This window comes from Typopeltis vanoorti, chromosome 8 (assembly GCF_054136105.1).
Source record: "Typopeltis vanoorti isolate ZY-2024b chromosome 8, IOZ_Tvanoo_1.0, whole genome shotgun sequence".
In the NCBI taxonomy this organism is placed as follows: domain Eukaryota; kingdom Metazoa; phylum Arthropoda; class Arachnida; order Uropygi; family Thelyphonidae; genus Typopeltis; species Typopeltis vanoorti.
The window spans coordinates 152406489-152428203 of NC_143556.1; the positions used below are offsets into that span (position 1 = coordinate 152406489).

The window sequence follows — 21715 nt, forward strand, 5'->3', positions numbered from 1 at the left end:
TTTCCCACATCCTGGAAATTGGCTCATATTCAATCCATTCCAAAGAAGGGTGACAAGTCACTGCCATCCAACTTCCTTCTTATCCTGCTCACCTCAGCCTGTCTAAAGTAATGGAAAAAATCATCAATTCCCAACTCCTACACTACCTTGAAAGTACCTACCTAATAAATGGCGTCAGTATCGATTCTCTCGCTGCCGATAAACAGGAGATCTGCTCACATATGTCACCCATCTCTGAACAAATGCCATAGAGAAGTTTGGCGAATCCCATGTGGTCTATTCACTTCTAAATAATTAAAGTTCAAACTGGAGTAATCCAAGCAAAAGCAAAAAGTATCTTTTACTTTTTCTAGTTTTACTTGGAAGTATATGAACATACAGTTTTCTTTAAATGACAACATATATGTCTGCAGTATGCTCTCTCTCTATCTATCTCTCTCACACACACACACTACTTCCCTTTTGAGGTGCTTCTTAAGTAATTAATACAAATGTAGACATTGTTCTAGATAATAGTGGACCAATGACTCTTACACACTACCTTATCATGGCTGCATTCCATCATGCAGATTTGCTCTGTTAGAAAACCATTTAAACTTGTCCTTTATCTGCCAGCAGCTCTTTGAGACACGTAGAGAAGAATACTGATTTTCTACCAATCTACTAAATAAATCACAAATCCGCCCAGTTCTCGAATACTGCTCTCACATCTGGAGTGGGGCTCCAAAAAGCTCCCTCAAAATGCTCGACTCGATACAGAGGAGAGCAATTAGACTAATAAATGACCCATCCCTCACCAACCCGCTCCCCCCCCTCCCCCTATTTGACATAGATGCTTGGTCTCTGCAATCTGTCTATTCTATAAATACATTCACGGGAAAGGTTCATCTGAAACAGCATCAATAATTCTCCCACCCTATACTAAGCCCATTGGAACACATACAGCTGCTGCCCAACATCCTTTTACAGTACACCTCGAAACCCACAGAACAAGTTTCTTCTCCTCCTCATTCATCCCTGCTACTGCAGTACTGTGGAACTGTCTCCCCCCCTGACGTATTTACCAATGAATACAATATACAGGCATTCAAATCAAATGTAAACAAGTTTCTCCTTTCACAACCCATCACCCATATACGGTACTAATGTACTATAGGTTGACCAGCCAACCTCCTGTATATGGGCCAACATAAAAAAAAAAAAAAATCTTCCCCGAGTCTCTAGTGGGATGAGCTATTGTCTCTAAGATTTGTCTAATCTGATCCCACTGAATGTATCAATTATGCTGCTGAGATGCAATGTGATGGAGCTTTCATTATGGCATTCAAAGACACAACCTAGGTACACATTATTTACTTTAAATTCTTTACAGGTTTTGAGAAGTCTGAAACTCACATTAATTACTTTCTCAGATCTATTACCGCTTACATCACTGCATTTTATACACTTCTATTATATACACTATTCCATCACTGAGCATGATGCTTCATGCATAAAGGAAAAAGTATCTTCTACTTTTACTCTGGCATTGAAGTAAAAGTCTTTATTTTGATGTCAGAACTCTTCATGACCTAGCTTTTTTTCCCCCCTAACTCCTTAGTACACAAAATGTACATCTCAGATAGCAAGCATCCTTTAGAAGGCGAAACTGGAGATGATGAGAAGGTGCCAAATCTGGACTTTTGTTGAAATGGTGAAGATCACTCCAGCCACATGTGCAATTACATCCTTGTATGCATAGTGGTGAGAGGTCAAGCATTGCCACAGTTGAGACCTCATTTATGTTTCTGATCTGTCAAACGCTATAGACATATGTTTTCAATTTATGTCACATCCCTATTTATTATATATTGTTTGAATTGATCATAGTGCCTCTCTTCAGAAAGTCCACAACAAGATCCTATATTCGTCCCATAATACAGTTCCATAACTTTGCTGCTTTGACTCATGTGATGGATTGAATCAACATTCACTGTGCTGGAACTAGTACTGCTGTCCACTTATTGATGTTTAGTTTTCAGTAGAGCATTACTTTTGTATTGCTCCTCTATATTCAGTGATTCATTTTTTATAACCATGACATGACACATAATAGCTATCAGTACTCCTGTGCCACTAAAAACTCAACCAACCATCCAACTTATGGTTTGATTTTTATTCCTTTTAACATCAGTAGTGGGCATGCCTGTAAGGATCAAGGTCGTTGCTGTGTCTCCTTCCAGTGTGTTTCCTTGTGGTACAAAGGAAAGAGTTCAAGACTTGCTGTTGTGCCTATATAGTGCATGTGGTACTCCTGGATATTAGATCAGAGGGCGATCAAACCTGCTTCCACTATGCCAATCATACATGCCAGCATGTATGATTGGCAGTTTGATGGAAAATTTCAGTAGCCTGCTGAAAGAGAAGGCTACTGAAATTTTCCACCCCTCCTATTGTCTACGAGAAGCCTTTCAAAGCTCAGAGAACTGAATACTCTGATTTCGTGCTTATCTACAAAGATTGCTCAAATTCAGAGAACCTAGTGGAATTTTCTGCCATCTTTCCAGACAACATTATATCTGCACAAATTCCATGAGCATAAAACCTTTATAGCTGAGCTGTGTGCAATAGAGTTTTTGCAGTAAAATACATTAGATTATATTGTTATCAAAAGTGTGTAATGTATTTAGACTTGCACTTTCTTCTTCAGGCATAAAAAGTCTGGAACTCTAGTAGAAACATCCAGTAGCTTCCTTCAGTTGCAGAAACTACACTTTGATATATACTTCTGTTGGATTCCAAACCATGTTGGGATTAAGGGAAACAAGGCTGCAGATACTGCAGCTAGGTCAGCTCATTTCTAAATCATCCACCATCTGTCTGTACTATACCCAGATTAGTGAGAGATTTTCAGACAAATTAAGCCAGAAATTAAATTATAGTAGTCTAGCCTGCACAGTATTGAAACATAGAAAATTGGTTTTTGCTTGGCTCTGCATAGGTCATTGTCATCTTATGCACTCCTTTCTATTGAGGTGTGATGACGACTGCCTATGTGTATGTTTTCTGACAGGGATTATCCATCATTCATATTTTAATTGACTGCCCTCATTTCACCAGTGAGCATAGTCATTATTTAAGGTTGTCTGAGCACAATACACTTAGGAAGGTTTTAGCAGACTCAATTAAATTTTTACAGATTGTTAATCTTTACCATGTCATATAAAGGATATAGTTATTAATTTAATTTATTGTAAATATGCTTTTAAAAACCTGGTTTTCATAAACATTTTATGAATTTTAATGCCTTTTTATACTTTTGTTTTACATCTGTTTTATAAGCATCTTTTAGATTTGTTTGTCTACACTGATTTTATGCCATTTTACCTATTTATTATCTAGTATACTTTTAAGAAATGTTTCATTTATGAATATTATTATTTTGATTTTTATATATAGCTTTTAGACCTATATATGCCACTTATTTATTATGTGTTCTGATGCAGAATGACCATAGATGTCCTAGCGCCATATAGTCCAAAAACAAACAAAGAAACTAATTACATTCCTCTCGCATTCATTCCTATATCTAAGTCATCGCAGTCTGTAAGTCGGATTTTGTTATTTGATAGAAGAATCTAAAGTTGGTATAGAATTGGATTGTCATCTTCTTCTCTATTCTGATATTTTATTTTCTAGTATATGCAAGATTTATTTAATCTCAGTCTGTACTCTCATTTCTTCTGTATTTCTGTGTGGTTCTCTTAGAATTTTACATGATAATAAATTCATAAGATTATTATTTGGGGGTTCGAGGTTATATGAGTATTTTGTGTGTCTTTATAACATATTCAATTGGGGCTGTCGCCGCTAGAGGGATTCGTAGTGTGTAGTGTTCGTGAAAGCTCCGGATAAGTATTATTTTCAGTTATCGTTGATAAATTTATTTAATATTTCGTAGTTTTGTTTGCCTTGCATCTTTTTGTGTGTTTTTGGTGTGTTATAATTTGATAAAATACGTTGCAAGTAAGTATGGCTCCAGTACGAAGGAAAATGGCAGCCAGTAATGATGGTTCGCCATCTTTATCAAAGAGCGGTAGTATAAAAGAGATGATTCAGTGTACTAGCTGCGAAATGTATGCTTTGCGGAGTGCAGTCGGAGTGTGGTTAGATGATAATAAAGGAGTGAATGTGTATAGAATATGTAGGGAGAATGAGAAATTGAAGAGTATTTCAGATCGTGAGTGTGATATTTTTATCAAACTTCAGAATGAAGAAAATAGGATATGACAAGAAACGGTGAGGTTGTACCAGAGAATTGTGAGAGTGTGAATGTAGAAAGTGTGAATGGTAGTATTAATGGTTTTACTCAGAATAAAAAAGCTGAGATAGATGCAATGAGTGAGATCGCAATGTTGAATGGTGCGATACAAAGGGCAAAACAGCAGCTAGAGCGTATGAGCAAAAGTCTACTGAATGAACCAGCCAATAATAAAAAGTATGACAGGAAAAATAGACGTATGAGTGTGAACATGAACAAAATGAAGGATAGAGTGCTGTATGGAGACTCGTTAGTACGGGGTGTGATAGTAGAGGATTTGACAAAATCGTACCAACCTGGTGCGACCATAAAGGATGAAACTGAGTCTATTAGAGAGCAAAAGGAAAGGGTGAAAGAAATGATTGTTGTGGCAGGTACGAATGATTTGAAAGGAGACAAAATGGAAATGATAGAAGACCTGAATGAATTGTTTGAGGTAGCAAAAGAAAAGAGTGAGAGAGTTAGAATGATTAGTCTTTTGCCACGGTATGACAGTGAAATGTTTAAAAGGAGGGCCATAATTGCGAATGACTTTATGCGTGGGTTATGTATGACAAGTGGTGTGGAATTTGTGGACGTGTAGAGTGAGTTCGATGGGCGAAAAGATCTATATAAGATGGATGGCTTGCATTTGAATGGTTACGGTGCAAGAAGACTTGAGAAAGTATTGCTGAATGTGGTGGATGTGCAAATTCAGGGAAACTAGATTTATTGGGGGGCGGGGTAGATATACAGTCCTTAGGGAGGAAGTTGAATGTAAGAATGAATATAATATGCCCGAGCAAATAAGGACAACAAATCAGAGTGGGATAGTTAATATAAGGCATCAAGGTAGGATTGGGGCTAATGGGGGTCTTAAATTCATGTACTAATGCTAGGAGTATTAGGAACAAGACGGAAGAGTTTTGGGCCATGGTTGGCACTTCCAGACCACAGGTTATTGGTATTAGTGAAACATGGCTGACTGTAGATGATATAGCTAGTGGGATTGAATGTGATGGGTATAGTGTGTTCAGGAATGACAGGGAGAATAAAATGGGGGGAGGAGTATTGTTGATGATAGCTGATGAGCTGCAGCCAAGGAGAATAGAAGTTGAATTGCAGGATAGAGAAAAGAGGACATTTGAGGCCATTTGGTGTGAGATTGTGGCTAGCAGAACTAAATATACAATTGGATGCTGCTATAGACCAGGTGATGGAAAAGATGGTGGTGACAGTATGCACAAGCAAATAGAAGAAATGAGTGGAAGGAGGGTAATTGTGATGGGAGATTTCAACTATGGTTGCATTGATTGGAATGAGGAGAGGACACACGGGAGGAAGGAATTGGATTTTATGCGGTTATTAAGGGATAACTATCTGCGACAGTATGTAATAGAAAATACTAGGGGTCAGAGAGTGCTTGACCTAGTAATTACATCTGAGGATTTGGCTGTAACAAATATGACCACATTGCCACCAATCGGTGAGAGTGATCATAGGGTCTTGACGTGGGAGGTGGCTAAAGGTGTAGAATTTTCAATTAAGACGGTACATGTGGAATTATCGGGCTGGAAAGTATGACAAGCTTAGGAGTTTGATTGGTTCAGTGCCATGGCATGTACAACTGCAAGGACTAGAAGTCGATAATGCATGGGAGGTAGTTAAGAAGTGTTTGCATGAAGCAATGGCTGACTGTATACCTAGAGTCCGAATAATAAATCAACTAGGGTTTAAATGGATGAATAACACCATTAAGCTTGAGCTGCAAAAAAAGAAACAAATATGGAGGGAATTTAAGGAGAAAGGTGACCGGCAGGCACATGAACAGTATAAAGCGCAGGCCAGAAGGATAACGAGTGTGGTAAGAAAAGCAAAAAAGGATTACGAAAGAACATTGGCCATGCAGGCTAAAGAGTTTTTAGATATGTTTTTAGATATGTATATGATATGATTTTAAAGAATATATCTATAAATTTATAATATCTATGATTTTAAAGAATGCCGATGGTAGGGAGGTAACTGAATCAATTGATATAGTTGAGTTACTGTGTGAGCACTTTGCAAGAATATATCATCCAGGTGGTGACATTGCAGAAACGAATAAACCAGTAGATTATACGGGAATTGTGGTGAATGAAGTGGAGGTGAGTAGTCTATTGCATAACCTCAATGTCAATACATCTGTGGGATTGGATGGTATACCAGCTCGTGTTGTACGAGAAGCAGCTAAAGAATTGTCAGTACCCTTGACCATTTTGTTTAATTTGAGTCTCGGGTCTGGGTTAGTCCCAAGGGGGTAGAAAGGGGGGAAAATAGTTCCACTGCATAAAGGTAGTTCCAAGACTGCTGTTGTAAATTACCGACCGATTAGCATATCAGGCATCATTGTCAAGGTCTTAGAGAAATTAGTCAAGAAAAGAATACAGGATTGGATAGATGAAAATGGGATATTGTATGAGGGACAACATGGTTTTGTGAAGGGTAGATCATGCCTCAGTAACTTGCTCACGTTTTATAACAGTGATGGCTGAACTGGATAGGGGTAATGGGTTTACAGTAATACTACTGGACCTTGCCAAGGCTTTTGATAGGATACCACATAGAACCCTAATCAGTAAACTGGAGCAGATGGGGATAGATATAGGGTTGTGAGATGGATAGGAGGGTGGTTGAAGGAGAGATACTAGAGAGTGGTTTATTCAGGAGTGGAGTCTAAAAGACGGCTTGTGACTAGTGGAGTGCCACAGGGCTCTGTTCTTGGACCACTGCTTTTCAATTTATTCATCAATGATATAGGAAAGGATTTGAGAGGAAGTGTTCACTTGTTTGCTGTTGATGCAAAGTTGGGTAGAGCAATTGTGAGTGCACAGGATGTCAAAATTTTACAGGATGATTTGGATAGTTTGGAGGACTGGGCTAGGAAAAGTGGATGTCAATTTAATGTGCCAAAGTGTAAGGTTATGCACTTTGGGGTGAAAAGAATAGCAGCAGTATATCGCATTAGTGGAACCCTACTCCAGGAGATTGATGAGGCCAGGGATTTGGGAGTGTTGGTGGATAGGAAATTGAAGTTCAGGGGCACATTGCAAAAGTGACTAAAACAGCTCACCAAATCACTTGGCTTCTGAAAAATACTTTAATATGCAGAGACAAACAAGTTGTTGTTCCTTTGTATTGAGCCTTGATAAGACCCCATCTGGACTACTGTGCCCAGTTATGGGCACCAGGGTTTCTTCGTGATGGGGAGGAAGTGGAGAGGATCCAGAGACGAGTGACCAAGATGATAGCAGGTCTGTGGAATGAACCTTATGAGAATAGGTTGAAGATTTGTGGGTTGCAGAAATTGGTAGATAAGCGAAGAGGGGTGATATGATTGAGACATTCAAATTACTGAAGGGTTTCTATAAGATTGATCCAGAAGATATTTTTGAAAATATGGCTTGTGATGGGAGGACTAGGGGTCATGAATGGAAGCTAGGCAAGAGCTTGGTTGACAAGGGTGTTAGAGCTAGGTTTTTTACTTGGAGAGTAGTGAATGAGTTAAATAAGCTTCCAGAGGCTGTTGTGGGTGCTACGACCGTGAATAGTTCAAGGCAAGGTATGATAGATACTGTGTGAATGTCGAATAGTTGTTCTTGACATGATGTTAGGGCCTCCCTCGATGAGCCTGTCGACTCCTTGGAGTTGCCCGGAAGAATAATAATAATAAGTTATACTTGATACTGGAATTCCATCTATTCTGCAGTACTGCTATTCAAGTTTTCTCTTTGTGTTTAACTTTCTGGAATGAGGTAAATATTCCTGAGAATTATTTGTACTGTATTTATTATCCTTATTATCCTATTTATTTATTATTTATTATCTATTTAATTGATGCTATTCAGTTTGCTCACAAGCTCTATTCTTATTTTATTATTAAAGATTAATCCATTAGATGTATTGAAATTAACACTAGTTTTATAGTAAAGATTAATCATTTATAGATGTATCCTACGATTTATTGACAGAATTTATTAATTTTAGGTTGCCAATGGTTCCAGCTCTGTTGCTGTCAGTCAGTGTAAAATTGCGTGCCGCCAAATTGCAACTTCTAAATCTGGAATTCTTACAGCCACAGTAACAAAGGCAACTGTTATACCACCACCAAGCTTACCAGCAAATGCTGCACCTCCATTTGCAAATCAGACTCGAACAGCTTCATCAAGTACTACTCTAACTATTCGACCAGGTATTCCAGTCAGTACTGTGAGTGCTCCTCCATTTCCAAATAATTCCAGCAATGTTTGGACTGGTGTTGTGGTATCTGGTAAAGTTCCTTCTTCATTATCTCGACCTCCTCTTACATGTGGTAATTCTTCACTACTACCAGCTACATCAGGTCCTCCAAGATTAATAACATCTGCTTCATTAGAGAAAAGCCCAGTTGTTCGTCAGCTATTTCCTCCTGAAAGAAAAGTAACAACAAGTCAAGTTGGAACAACAACATCTACTAAAACTACAGTTTCATACACTATGGCAGTCATTGCCCAAGGTAAAATAACTAAAACCGTTCCTGCTAGTACTGCTACAGTAACAACCCGAGTCACTTCTTCAGCTGATGTTAAGCCATCTGTTAGTGCCTCCTTACAGCTAGATATATCAGAAAATTCTTCATCTTCCTCAATTCCGGTGTCATCTCTTTCTCAAGTTGTCTCAGCACAAAATGCTACACTGACAACGTTAACTACAGTACAGCCTTTTTCTGTTTCTCATTCAGTTTCAGGAAGAATTATTAATGGTCCAGTGCTAACACATCCTCAGTCAACAACTATAGCATCACTGTCACAGTCTAGAACGTCTGGAAATCAGACTCCCACACAAAATAAACCTTTTCTTCCTTGTACTTCATCTATTCAAGTATCAGTGTCCAGCATTTCTCCAGTAACTTCTCCAGCTAACATTGTTAACACTGCCTCTGCTACTACAACTACTACAGCCACTTCGTTACAGTCAACCATTGCACAGGAATATTCTCCGTTTAACAACCTTTTCAGTAAAGTTGCCCAGCCCAGTGTATGGGGTCAGAAAGATAAAGAAATGTCTAAGCCAAATTTTGCCAGTGTTGCTGCTTCTGGTGTGACCTCTGTAGCATCTCAAATTCCAAATTCTAACCCAGTTCAGAGTTCATTGTCTTTAGCTTTACCACAAAACACAGAATCAGAATTAATTGTGGATGCTTCCAAAGCCCCTGGTTACAGAGGAAATCTCCTTATTTCACCTAGTGCCTCTTCTGTTTCTTCTGGAACGTCTAATGCAATTGTTAATAGCTCAGGATTTGGCCCTATTGGTAGTGGACCTCGCAGTGCACCATGCACCCCTCCCTTAGGTCCCATAGGTCCTCCGTCCTCTATAAGTAGCATCACTCGTCGTTCTACACCCCCAGCAGTACCAACTTCACCTCCTCTTCATTCACGTTCTTTGCCTGATTCTCATGGTTTTCCTATAGGTGATTTATCTCAACCTGGCGTGTCTGGTATTGCTTCTTCTGTTATTGGATCTCACATGTCATCTTCACAGATGACGGATGGTCTTTATCATCATCAGGGATTAAGTATGTCTTCCCATCAAGGTCGCCTTCCAACATTTCCAGTCTCTGGTTCCTCATTTTCTGGTCCTGCAGGCACAAGTACCACTTTCAGTCAACACAGTCCTCTGCCATCTGTTGGACCTATCGTGCCTGAAGCTGCTAATAATAATGGAAGTATGCCAATTGTTCAGAGCAACTTGAATCCCAATGCTCCAGACTTTTCTAGTCGTGCATCTCTTCTTATGGCACAGCATGGCCCACCAATTCATCCTATGCCCCCTCGTTTACCATCTGGGCCTAATAATTTTCAAGAAAATCCAGCTGTTTCTCCATTTAGGCCATTGCTGACATCTGCTGGACTTAATCATACGTTTACTTCTTTACATGGGATGCCTGCTCCTCTTCCCCAAAATTTGAATCGGTTTCCTTTTCACCATGCCCATAGTCAGCAACAGCAGCAGCAAACTGGTGATTATAATCCACCACCTCCACCTCCGCCTCCACCTCCTCCACCCAATGGTCCTATAGGTTCACTTCCACCTGGAATTGCAGGTCCTGGTATATCTCAAGGTGCAGAAGGCATGCCACTTTTAGGCATGATGGCAGGTTATCCTGGGCCGCCACCTCCTCATCCAGGTCAAGCAGCATTATCTCATGGTGGAAATAGTCTACATCATCATTATCCTGGTCTGCCATCAGTTATTGGTATGCGCCCAAACCAGAGGTCTGCTAGTACTACACCTTCAGTTGGAACATCATCAAAAGGTATTTATATATGTGAAATGATGATATTTTTAATATTTTTTCTTTTACTGTAATAGGATCATCAATGAAATTTTATGGCTGTCTTATTTATTTATTTTTTTTTTAATATACAAATATTAAAACAAGGTCATTTCTGAGATGTGCACATTTGTACTCCTGTTTTTAAAGCTAAATATTTATTTAAAAATGTATCTTGCTGGGCCTTCAATATAATCTCCATTTTGTCTTATCACTGATACCCAACATTTACATAAGTTTTGTATTCTCCATTATATACTTTATTTGTTGGTATGTTTGATAAGTTGGGTAACGTCAGCAGAAACCGTGTGAATGGTGATGAAAATTTTCCCATTGAGTGGTTTTTTTTTTTGTTTTTTTTTCCAACTTCAAAGGAACAGATGGATCATGTCAGGACTGCATATAAATGAGTAAATGCTATTTCTTTTCCATAAGGATTGAGATACTTCATCCAGCCTGAATCAGATTCTTCCTTTATTTTGAAGTCTTATTTCACAGAAACAGAAAACAAGCAAGCATTTTTTAATTCAAAATAGTTGGGCTTACAACTGACTTGAAAATGGACACTATTACTGATCATTCAATTATTCACTTGGCTAATAGTGAGCATTTTTATGATCCATCTAACAAATGGAATTTTTCAACAATTAATGTTAATATTTAAAGTGTTGGCATGAAGATTTTGATGAGTTTAATATACTGGGGGAGAGTACTGGAATAATCAGTACCACATCTATGCGAAAGAAGAGTGATGCTTATTTATTAAGTTTTCAGAATGTGAAAATATTAAAGTGATGTACTTCTACATTTCACCTTTTATATATATATATATATATATATATATACACACACACACACACACACACACACATACAGTCATACCCCTACTTACACGAATCCGGAGTTACGCGGTTTCTTATATGTACGTATTTCCGTCCTGCTTCACGCCTCACCACTAATTGTATCTTTCCTGTGCTGGCCGCATGCACCATTGTCGCAAATGCTGTGAACAAGCACTGACGTGTTTCGCGTGGTCTCCATTCATACACGATTTTGATTCATACACGATTCCTACAAACTTTGCGATTGCATTCTTGATAAAAATGTTATCACATAAAAAATAATAATGTCATCCAAAAGAAGCAAGTCCGATTCTTCTACAGCTAGCAAGAAAAGAAAAACATTGACTTTGGAAACAAAACTCAACATTATTAAGGATTTTGAAGGCAGAATGAAAATTTGTGAGCTAGCAAAGAAGTTCGATCTACAGGAATCCACAGTAAGAACAATCATAAAAGAAAAGTTTACAGATTTTGGAGGATATAGATTCTAACGAGGAATGAATTGTAGCCACAATGCAAGGAATAAAAAAATTCATTAGCTTGCTATGAAGAAATTTTGCGTGACAAGAAAAAGACATTATGCCATCAGACGAATCTATTAGATTTTATGAAACCATCGACATCGAAATAACTTTCTTTTTTTTATGTACGAAAAACTACATATGTTCTCTCTCTCTGTCACTGTGCCTATCTCTGAGCGCTTGCATTCTAAGTTTTGTCTTTCTCCACCTGTCTTACTTCTCCACCCCAATTCCTAAATTCTCACATGTGCAATACAGATACAACTCTTCATTTGCATGCTTAACTAAGGATCTATTACCTCTTCGGTACTAGTTGTGTTAATATAGCAGAGACAGAACCTGGATGTAAGAAGTCTGGTAGCCTCCTGATTAGATTATCAGCTAGCAAACAATCATGCTGCTTCCTACTCTGCAAGATTGTGCCTGGAAGTAGTTTAAGTACAGACACACCCTGGTCATATGGCACAGTGATTTACTGCTTTCTTAATCCCCCCCCCCCCCCCCCACACACACTTGTAAATTCATGTAATGGTTTAATGATATTTTTAATCAGTCATATGTGCATAAATGATGTAAATGGAGCATTTATTTACATCAGATATGCAAATGAAAAAGGAATTCTGAATAGCTTGACTTAAGGGAGCTCACCAACCAGTTTGGTCATCAATCTACACCATTAGAAGTTTTTCCATTTCAGTAATAAGATTGTCAACTTTATGATAACTGTAGCATTAACTGTTATAGCACTTTGTACTTCACTAAGAACATTATCCTCGTTTTTAACAGTTATAATGACAATAGTGTGAAGTAAGGTTAGCCTGCACTTTCTCTCATTGTTCTATCATCACTAAAGTTTAATTATTTTAATCTTAGCATGTAATATTATAGGTTTGTATTTAATCTTCTTTTCACTGGAAGAAGCAACAGCACCCATACTTTGAATTTATTCTGCCATTATTTAATGACAATAAAATAAAATAATAGTTCTAGATAGTTTATAATTCATGGCAATGCAGACTCACATAGCAAGCAAAAATGTCATAAATAAACCGAGTTCACAAATACTGCATATTGGATGATTCATGGTCGCTAAAAGCATCGTATGAGCAAATACAGCATTGTATAAATGGATACTGATCATAATTGACAAGTATTGTAAAGTGCTATTGCTATATATGGACATGTAGAACACTATGAAGATCATGCTCAGACAGGAGACTAGTCACTCTTCCAAGCGTAGGAATCCTGTTCATAAGTCTCATCTCCACTGCATACCCTAGATCTGTAAGTCATCATCGGCCATGAAAGACAACATTAATAACCATGACACAGTGTTAGTGAAAAAGCTCCTGAAATAAATTAAGAACAAAAAATTGCTTCTCCCAAGAAAAATAAATAAATTTCCATGCAAAAAAAAATTTTCCACATTTCTTTTATCTTCTTTGACTCAAACTTTCTATGCTGTATTAATGCAGCCAGAATTGTACAACACCTTGCGTGCATTTATTGCCTTACTATTCTCATAATTCCATTATCTCTGAAGATTTATTTTATTCACTCAGCTTACCCAAATGGTGAGATCATCTTCATGGAGAGTGAAATGTTCATAATTCAAACTTGCTGCCCTTTCCTAACATCAGAGATTAAAGAGAAGTGATATTGAAGTAATTGCAGTTAATAATGTAAATTGTATAATCCTTGTTGCTCTGTTAGTGCTATGGAGGTATTCCTAACTACCTCTTCTCTTGGTAACTCCAACTTTAGTCTTGTCTGTGTTTCCTTTTCTATAGATTAATTTTTTTACCATGTGTTCTTTGGCATTACTGCATGAAGGTGATATCTATAATTTCTGTGCCTCTTGTCCATGATCTCACTGCTGTTTTGACTCTTCTGATCCTATATCTGCTTCTCTGAAATAACTGAAATAATTCATATTGGAACAAGAAACTTCACTCCTAGCACTATACATATTCCTTTACCAGTGTTGGCGAGCCAAAGATCAGTTTGAACTTTCGTTCTCCACTGAGTGTGCCAAAGCAGCCTGGATAAAAATTCAGTATATTTCAAAAGGCTCTTGTCAACAACATCAGCTTTGCACTGAGCCTGCAACATCATTTAATATGAACAACAAGTCCAAATCAGACTTTTGAAAAGCGAATTGCAGAAAACTTGCTTCCTACTCTGCTCAGATTGTAACTAAACCTTGTGACACCCCAGTTGGTTATTAGGTACAAATAATGCCTGCTTATTGGTTATTAGGTACAAATATTGCCTGATTCCATCATTCTCTCATATGGTACCATATGAGCATCACCCAACAATAAGGTTGACATCTTTGCATCAGTCTTTGCCTTCAATTTGTGTATAGGCAAGTCAGGAAAATCTCCTTCCATGAGCATCTTGTGACAGGCTTAGGTGTTGTACATTATTCATAACTTATTTTTATTCTATTACAATACCAAAACAAACCACTAAATTATAAAAGGATGTTTATTTATTTATTGACTGGTTTTTATTTTCTAGATTTCAAACCAGCATCCTCAGAGCACAATGTGTTCTAGTTTACACATGATAATGAGTAAGTGAAACAATTCAAATTTTAATGGAAAAAAATGATCTTGTCATAATTTGACACCTTCTAATGTTGTATAAAATAATTTATTATAGTTGTGTAGAAGTTCTTATGATGGTTGTTTGCCAATTTTTGGCAGATTAATGTAACCATGCTTGTTAAAGTTAGGAGAATACTTCATGGCCATTGCTAACTCTAAAAATAGTCTGATCTATAACAACATGTATGTGCCACAGTGGTTTCTTCCTTCTAATTCCGTGTGAAGGAGACATCTGAAAATGTCTAAAAAAATTGCTAAGATTGGGTATCAGTGTTTTAGATACGTTTTCTTGATATCCTATCTAATATGTCCAAACTTTGCATCCATTGAAGCTATCATATCTTATCTGGCATTTAAGAAAGCCTGTGTTTGAACTCCTTCCCATAGAGAGAGTTAAAAAGAGATCAATTCAAATATTGTCCTGTTGTTTCATTCCAAAAGGAATGAAGTGAAAGCAATGGGACAATCTTGGAAAAAGTCATCAGCAGCCAACTTCTTCAAACTCAGTGGCTCCCCATTTCATTAGCAATTAATTAGTGATCACCAGTATGGATTCTGCCACTCTTTCTGTAAAACAACCAACTTTCTTCAATTTGTTCTCCTTTTACCTTTTTGAACTAGAGGAGATACTCATGTGGTTGTCTTTGACATTTGATTGAATCTGACACAGATATCTTACTGAACTAAATAGCTCTAGATCTGCCTTCAACTCTTCCAACTGAATTGCGAGTTTATTTTCAAATTGTTTACTGTATTGATATCACTTTACTTTTGATATTAAAATCTTCATTCAGGATCTAATTTTTCTTTTTGACCATATGTGTACCTATAGCCTTTCCTGACACAATATCCTTAAATATAGAGCACCTGGTGAAGGTGGCAATACTTTTTGTCATATTTTTTTTTCTGACTTCCCATATTCTTTGCTCTACTTCCCCTGAATGTTCTTTGCTTTCCAATTCTCCAGACCACCAATCACCACTATCCAACTCTCTGCCACCATATTTGCCTTGTGCTGCTCATAAAGTATGGACCAAAGCAGTGCAAGACTACCAGAACATCTCTTTACCTATAGGAGTTGCAATAGGTAAAGATGACCTCTCCATTGCTTCTGCCTTGGTATCTCCATCTCTGGGCCTGGCTCCCACTGACGAGACCTCAATAAAGGTCGAAACCAGTCCGGGTAGTGGCCCTTCCCTTAACATTATACATATCTGCAAGGAGATGTGTTTTGCATTTTGGGAGATACTGAGATAGGAGTGGGGATAGCTTGGTCCACCTTTGTTCCGAATTGCCTGGTGTTGCACTACCTTTCCTCAGTCCTGAAGATATTTTCAGGCACAAACTTTGTTTGCTCACTCTTGGATAAAGGATTAAACTAAATTTATTATAGTCTAACCAAGTGCAAAATAAACTTTCAACACCTTGGCTATGGATAGCTCTTCTGATCTTATAACTAATTCCAATACTCTTGCACACTGAGTCCTCTCCATCACATGCTTCCTCAATAATTATCTGTCAGTAGGTGTGTAAATTCCATATCTTTCCTGCCACATATATCTCTTTATTGCAATCTATAGCTTCAAATGAATAGCCACACTTTCACTTATCTGCTATTTGGCTGCTATCATGAGCAGTGTCTCTATGCTCATCCTCTCTTCTCTATCGTCCCTGAAAATACTAAACCCTTAACATTCTATCTCTGTAACTACATCATCTGCTGTTAGCAAGTTTCACTAATGCCTATGACTTTTGGTGAGGCTGCACTAACCAATGCCAAAAAATCCTGCCTCTTGTCTCTAATACTTCAGGCATTAATATATAGAAATTACATCATCCCTTTTACTTCCTGAATTGACTATCTATTCAATATTTTGGCTTGAGAAAGAGAGAGTAGGTTCTGTGCTTGTTGGTCATTCTCTCACTCACTCACCTCATGAGTGTCATCACACACTTTCACCTGCATCCAATGCTTAAATCTTCCATAATTTGCATTTCAGCATACTCGGTGAATAAAGCTCTCTGCAGATAACACCAAAACCATTTCGATGCAGTCCATCAGCATTATACAAATTCTCCTTTCTGTCAAACTCAGGCCACAGGTTCATGAACTCTATAGCACTACTATGTGCACAACCTGCATATTGATCAGTGCTCTCCTCCTCCTCAATTCACGTCTATCATAGCATGGCAGGAGACTTACAATCTTCAACTTCTTGCTCTTCATTTTTGCTTCATCCAACAAAATTCCTTCACATAATTCAGTAATCAGAAAGAAAGAAAGCTGGTTTTTTGTGTGAATCCCACCAGCAAAAGATTGTAAAACCTATAATGTATTAGTACCATATAAGGGTTAGGTAATCCAAGTAACCTTGCTTTCTCAAGCTACTTTCCAGTGAGCAGGGTAATCTTCTAATTCCAGGTGATGAAATTCATCAATCACCTAAAGAGCCATTCTCAAACATCGATGCTCTCAGAATGTTGAGCGACAGTTTTGCCAACCTGATTGACTTAGATATGTAAGTCAGTCAGGTTGGCAAACTAGATTCTAAATGAAATAAAAATCAGTACTAAAAGTCAATCTTTTTAGTGGAATTATTTTATTTTATTAATAAAACAAATAGCTAAATAGTAAAATAAATACAATAATTACTTTTTATCTGACCTCCAAAACAATGATTCTTCAATTAACCAACCCTTGACTTCTCTGCAAAGCACCATGTGGTAGTAGTATTTCAGTTATCTGATATTTTAATTATATATAATCTAGCTATTCTGATAATTCGAAGGTTTGGATAAATGGGTAGATTATTGCAATGCAAATTACTTTTTTTAAAGCAATTTTTGTGATTTTAGCATAAAATAACTTTCTCATATACTAAAAATGTGTTTCTGCATCTTTCCTGAATCCTAGTTGTGCAGTTTCTACTTGGAGATTTCACTTGCTTTTAATGAGTTGTGTTTACTATAACTTGTTTTAGTACAATAGGCAAAATGAATAATTTTTTACTTTTTACATTTGTAAAGACTTATTGCTTTCTGATTTTAAATCTTCACGATATTATCATTTATTCTCAACCAACAGTATTTTTTTTTCTCTTTAATATCCTCTCACTCATTGATATTTGACAGTGCTTAAGTTTGCTGCAGCAGGTTTATGCTTAAGGTCAGCTACATTTTAGATACAATGAAAAAAAAACATGAGCTGTGATTACTAAGGTTGCAGTATTATTTAATTGATTAAATATATTCTTAAAAGATTATACATAAACATCTGTGTATCTTACAGATGATGGATCCCCAGTATCAGCTATGTCTCCAAATACTTCACCTCAAGGTAGCAATTTATCCTCTCCCACCGGTATAGGATTGTCAGATAACCCAGCTGGAGCAATTGGAGAAGACAGAAAATTACCCCGACCAATTGGAATGGAAAGAGCACAACGAAAAAACCCGGTGTTTGGAGGAGTATCAGATATTGGGGGTATTTGGTCTTTCAACTCTGCAGGGAGGTGTAAGTTGAATAGCAACATATATGTGACATATTTGCATTGTTTAATTCATTAAACTATTCTTAGTTTATCATTATGCTTTGAATTTTATTCTAGTCTTTATATTTATATATTTAGCTGATATGGGTGCCTCAGGAGATTGGGTTCCAAATATGTCACCTGGAATGCCTACAAATTCTCCTCTTCCACAGGATGATTCACTACCTCCGCTTTTACACAGCTCTTATGGGGGAAACAGGTTTGGAGATATTATAGCTGCAGATTCAGGACACCCCTTAGATCATTCTTATCAGGTCAGTTATTTAATTAGGTTGCTGTAGTTTATGCACATATTTTTGGTTTCAAATCATCATATAATGAAATCAATTGAGCAGGTGTATGTACGTGCAAAGTGAGTGAATGTTAATTTCTTGGTCTTCTGCAGTGCACTGTTGCAACTAAAATATCAAATTTTGCATGGCCTACTCCTTTGAATAGAGAAAGATCATACACCTATACTGTTTGAATATAAAATTTGACTTCTCACAGTTTGTTTTTCATCATTAATAAATTGCTGAATGTGTGTGTGTGGGGGGGTCTCAACATAAGTAGCCCTTTCCTCTTTCCAATCTATATCACCGAATTATTTAAAAATCATAAATCTCTCTAAAGCCTGGATATTTATATGCAGCCTTTAGATAAATATTTATATTTAAATTCCTGCAGATTTATGATTCTGACCTTATGTAATCTTAATCTCTCCTGATTTTCCATTTTTTTATTTCATTTAAACTACTAATTCTCTATTGTAACTTTTTTTTTCATTCCTGTTATCCATTTACCAGATGGTTTTGGTAATTATTAGACCATAATTCTGAATAAAAATTTAGGAGTAGTGCTTTTTTAACTCTACTTATATTTACTGTTTCCTGTAATATATTAACTGAAACACAACACTTGAAAATTTCATGTGCATTGGTCTCATTTTTTTATCACCATATATATCATATTTTAAATTAGAAATAAATCTGTTCCATGATAGTGTTTTCCTGACTTCTTTCTTAGATTAAATTATTAAATAATGGAGTGTGTGTGAAAATATAGTCATCATAAAAAAAAAGGGATGAGATGAAAAGAAGATGAGATTGCTTAAGGATTAAAGATAGGTAACTACGGAGTGATCTCTAACCTTTTAAGGAATGACTAGCGTCTCTGAATTAATGTCCTGTCCTCATCTTTTCGTTGTGCACTCTGTTATTAGGGATCCACCAGGATCTCTACTTCTACTGGCATTCCATGCATCTTCCATGCCCATTGCATTCATCACTTTGTTATAGTGTTATAAGCTCACCAAATTGCAGTTTAATGGAATATTGACAGCAGTAAGAAAGGATTAAAAATAAATTTTAATGTTTCCAATATTTCATCTCAGTCATTGAAACATCTTCAACTAACACTTGTAAAACACACACACACATGCAACAGTACTCAATGAAACACAACTATGACAATAAAAGTCGCTAGGTATTTCTCCCTCTATGAGCATTATGTAGATAGCTTATGATGTAAATTGGGACCTCTTGGGATTGGGAATGTTTCCCAAATTTTGGGAAGATTTTTACAGCCATATTTGTTTATATTCAGTTGATTTCTCTGAGTATCACTACAAATTCTAAAAACAGTCTGTTTTTTAAAATTTTGAATTTACTGTGATGATGCATCGTGGTTACCTTCTAGAAGATCCTGTGAGTGGTATCCAACATATGCAAGACCAGATTGATTATAGTCATGATTGCAGATGTAAGCTTTGTGTTCATATAAGCAGATGGTGGCTGATCCAAAGTATAGTACACGGATGTCCAAAACGAAAGGGCATACACTATTTCTGAAGATTGCAACTGCAAATTCAGATGAATCGGCTTATGGCAATTTGTGTAACTGATCATTTCAAGTAGAAAGTGGACACACATTCAAATTTTTGAATCATGTTTTAGCACTCAACAGGATAAAAGGCAAAAGGCTGCAAATTACTATTATCATTATTAGTACTGTTTGAAGGATGCTCTTTTCGTGAATCTCTTCGTGAAGGAATAAAGTTGCAAACTTTGATGTCCTGTAATGTCTCAACGACATTATCTAGATGATTTCGTACATGGATATTTTGATAAAACCATGTCATGAGACCAATAAGTAGGCCTATATGCCCGAAGGCCTTTAGTCTGCATTCCTTTATCCACAGCTCATTGTAGAGCACATTTCAGTGGTTGTATCCATAAAAATTGTACAAGGCACCAATGAACTGGCATACACTGTACAGATGAGTCATTTTAGGCTTTCCTCTGATTCTAGATGATATTTAATCTGGTGCTGGCCTGGTTGGACGAGTGGTTAGCATATCCACTCTCTAGCCAAGAGGCTGCTGGTTTGAATCCTGCCAAGGGCATGGATGCTTATGATTGTCCTACTAACCACTTACCATATGTACTGATGTCAACCTGTGCCATGAAAAAAATCAAATCAAACTTGATATGTTGTGAAAGTGGTAATGCTTACCATTGTGAGAATGTTCTTGAAAGGGATAGATATGGCACTGCAAGGGTCATGGTATGGGGAGGCATTATGCTTAATGGACTCACTGAGCTAAAGTTCTGGAAAAAGGGACTGATTAGTTAATGATATTGCAAACAAGTTTTTTAACGCCATGTTCGATTGTTTCATGGTGCTGTTGGCGAAGAATTCATTTTGATGGATGACAATGTCACACCACATCGCAGAAGTGGAGATACTTCTGGGGACTGAGGATATTAATTGAATTTACTGGCCAGCATGCTCATCAGATCTCAACCCCCATAGAACATGTTTGGGACGCAATGGTGAGACGCATCGCTGCTCAAAAAAACCCTTCAAAAAATATACAAAGCCTTACTTGTCTGGTCAAGTAGAAGTAGACCAGTTTGCCTTGAATACTCGGGTGCTAAGCATGGTACAACGATGCGAGGTCTGCATTGCCGTTTATCGTGGACATATTTCATTCTGAGTTGTCTCTCCACATAATTTTCTGTAAGCAGTGTGCATGAATTCCTTAAGTATCCTTAGGAAATTTGTTAACTTTTGCCAAAAATGTATTGCAATTTAATGTAAGAAATTTATAACACATCTTTTTGTGTAATATAATGGATTAGCATGCTGGCAATAAATTTATGTCCACATTTGGCTGTAATCATGAAAATGTTTTCAGGTAAAAAATGTTGATCCTTAGCTTTTGGGCAGCACTATGTGTAAGTAAATTTGTAAAACTTGAATTCCAAAGAAATCCTGGAAAACAGTTGTCATTATTATCTTCCTAATCCAACATAGACCTAATGAAGTACAGAAATATTGCACAAAAATCAGTATTTCCTTAATTTAAGATATCCTCTTCACAGATGAGAAGATTTTCACCACTGTAGTGTTGTTGTTTAACCACCAAGACAATTAGGTATGTGTCCCAGATGGTCACACAGCACGTGCCATAGCACCCAGGATTCAGAGTCTTCACTCTGCATTGGTGATGGTTTGTTGCGTGTGTGTGTGTGGGGGGGGTGTATTGGAGGCATCCAAGAAATGGGTCAAACTAAC

The 21715-nt window shown here is 37.1% G+C and overlaps 1 protein-coding gene across 1 annotated transcript in view; it reads left to right on the forward strand.

The window, feature by feature from the left end:
• The window catches only part of mask (multiple ankyrin repeats single KH domain), an 823307-nt gene that overhangs the window by 628427 nt on the left and 173165 nt on the right, over positions 1-21715 (forward strand). Inside the window, 3 exon segments of the mRNA XM_090396371.1 lie at positions 8306-10613; positions 17896-18120; positions 18236-18411. Of these exon segments, the coding sequence (XP_090252497.1) occupies positions 8306-10613; positions 17896-18120; positions 18236-18411 (2709 nt within the window).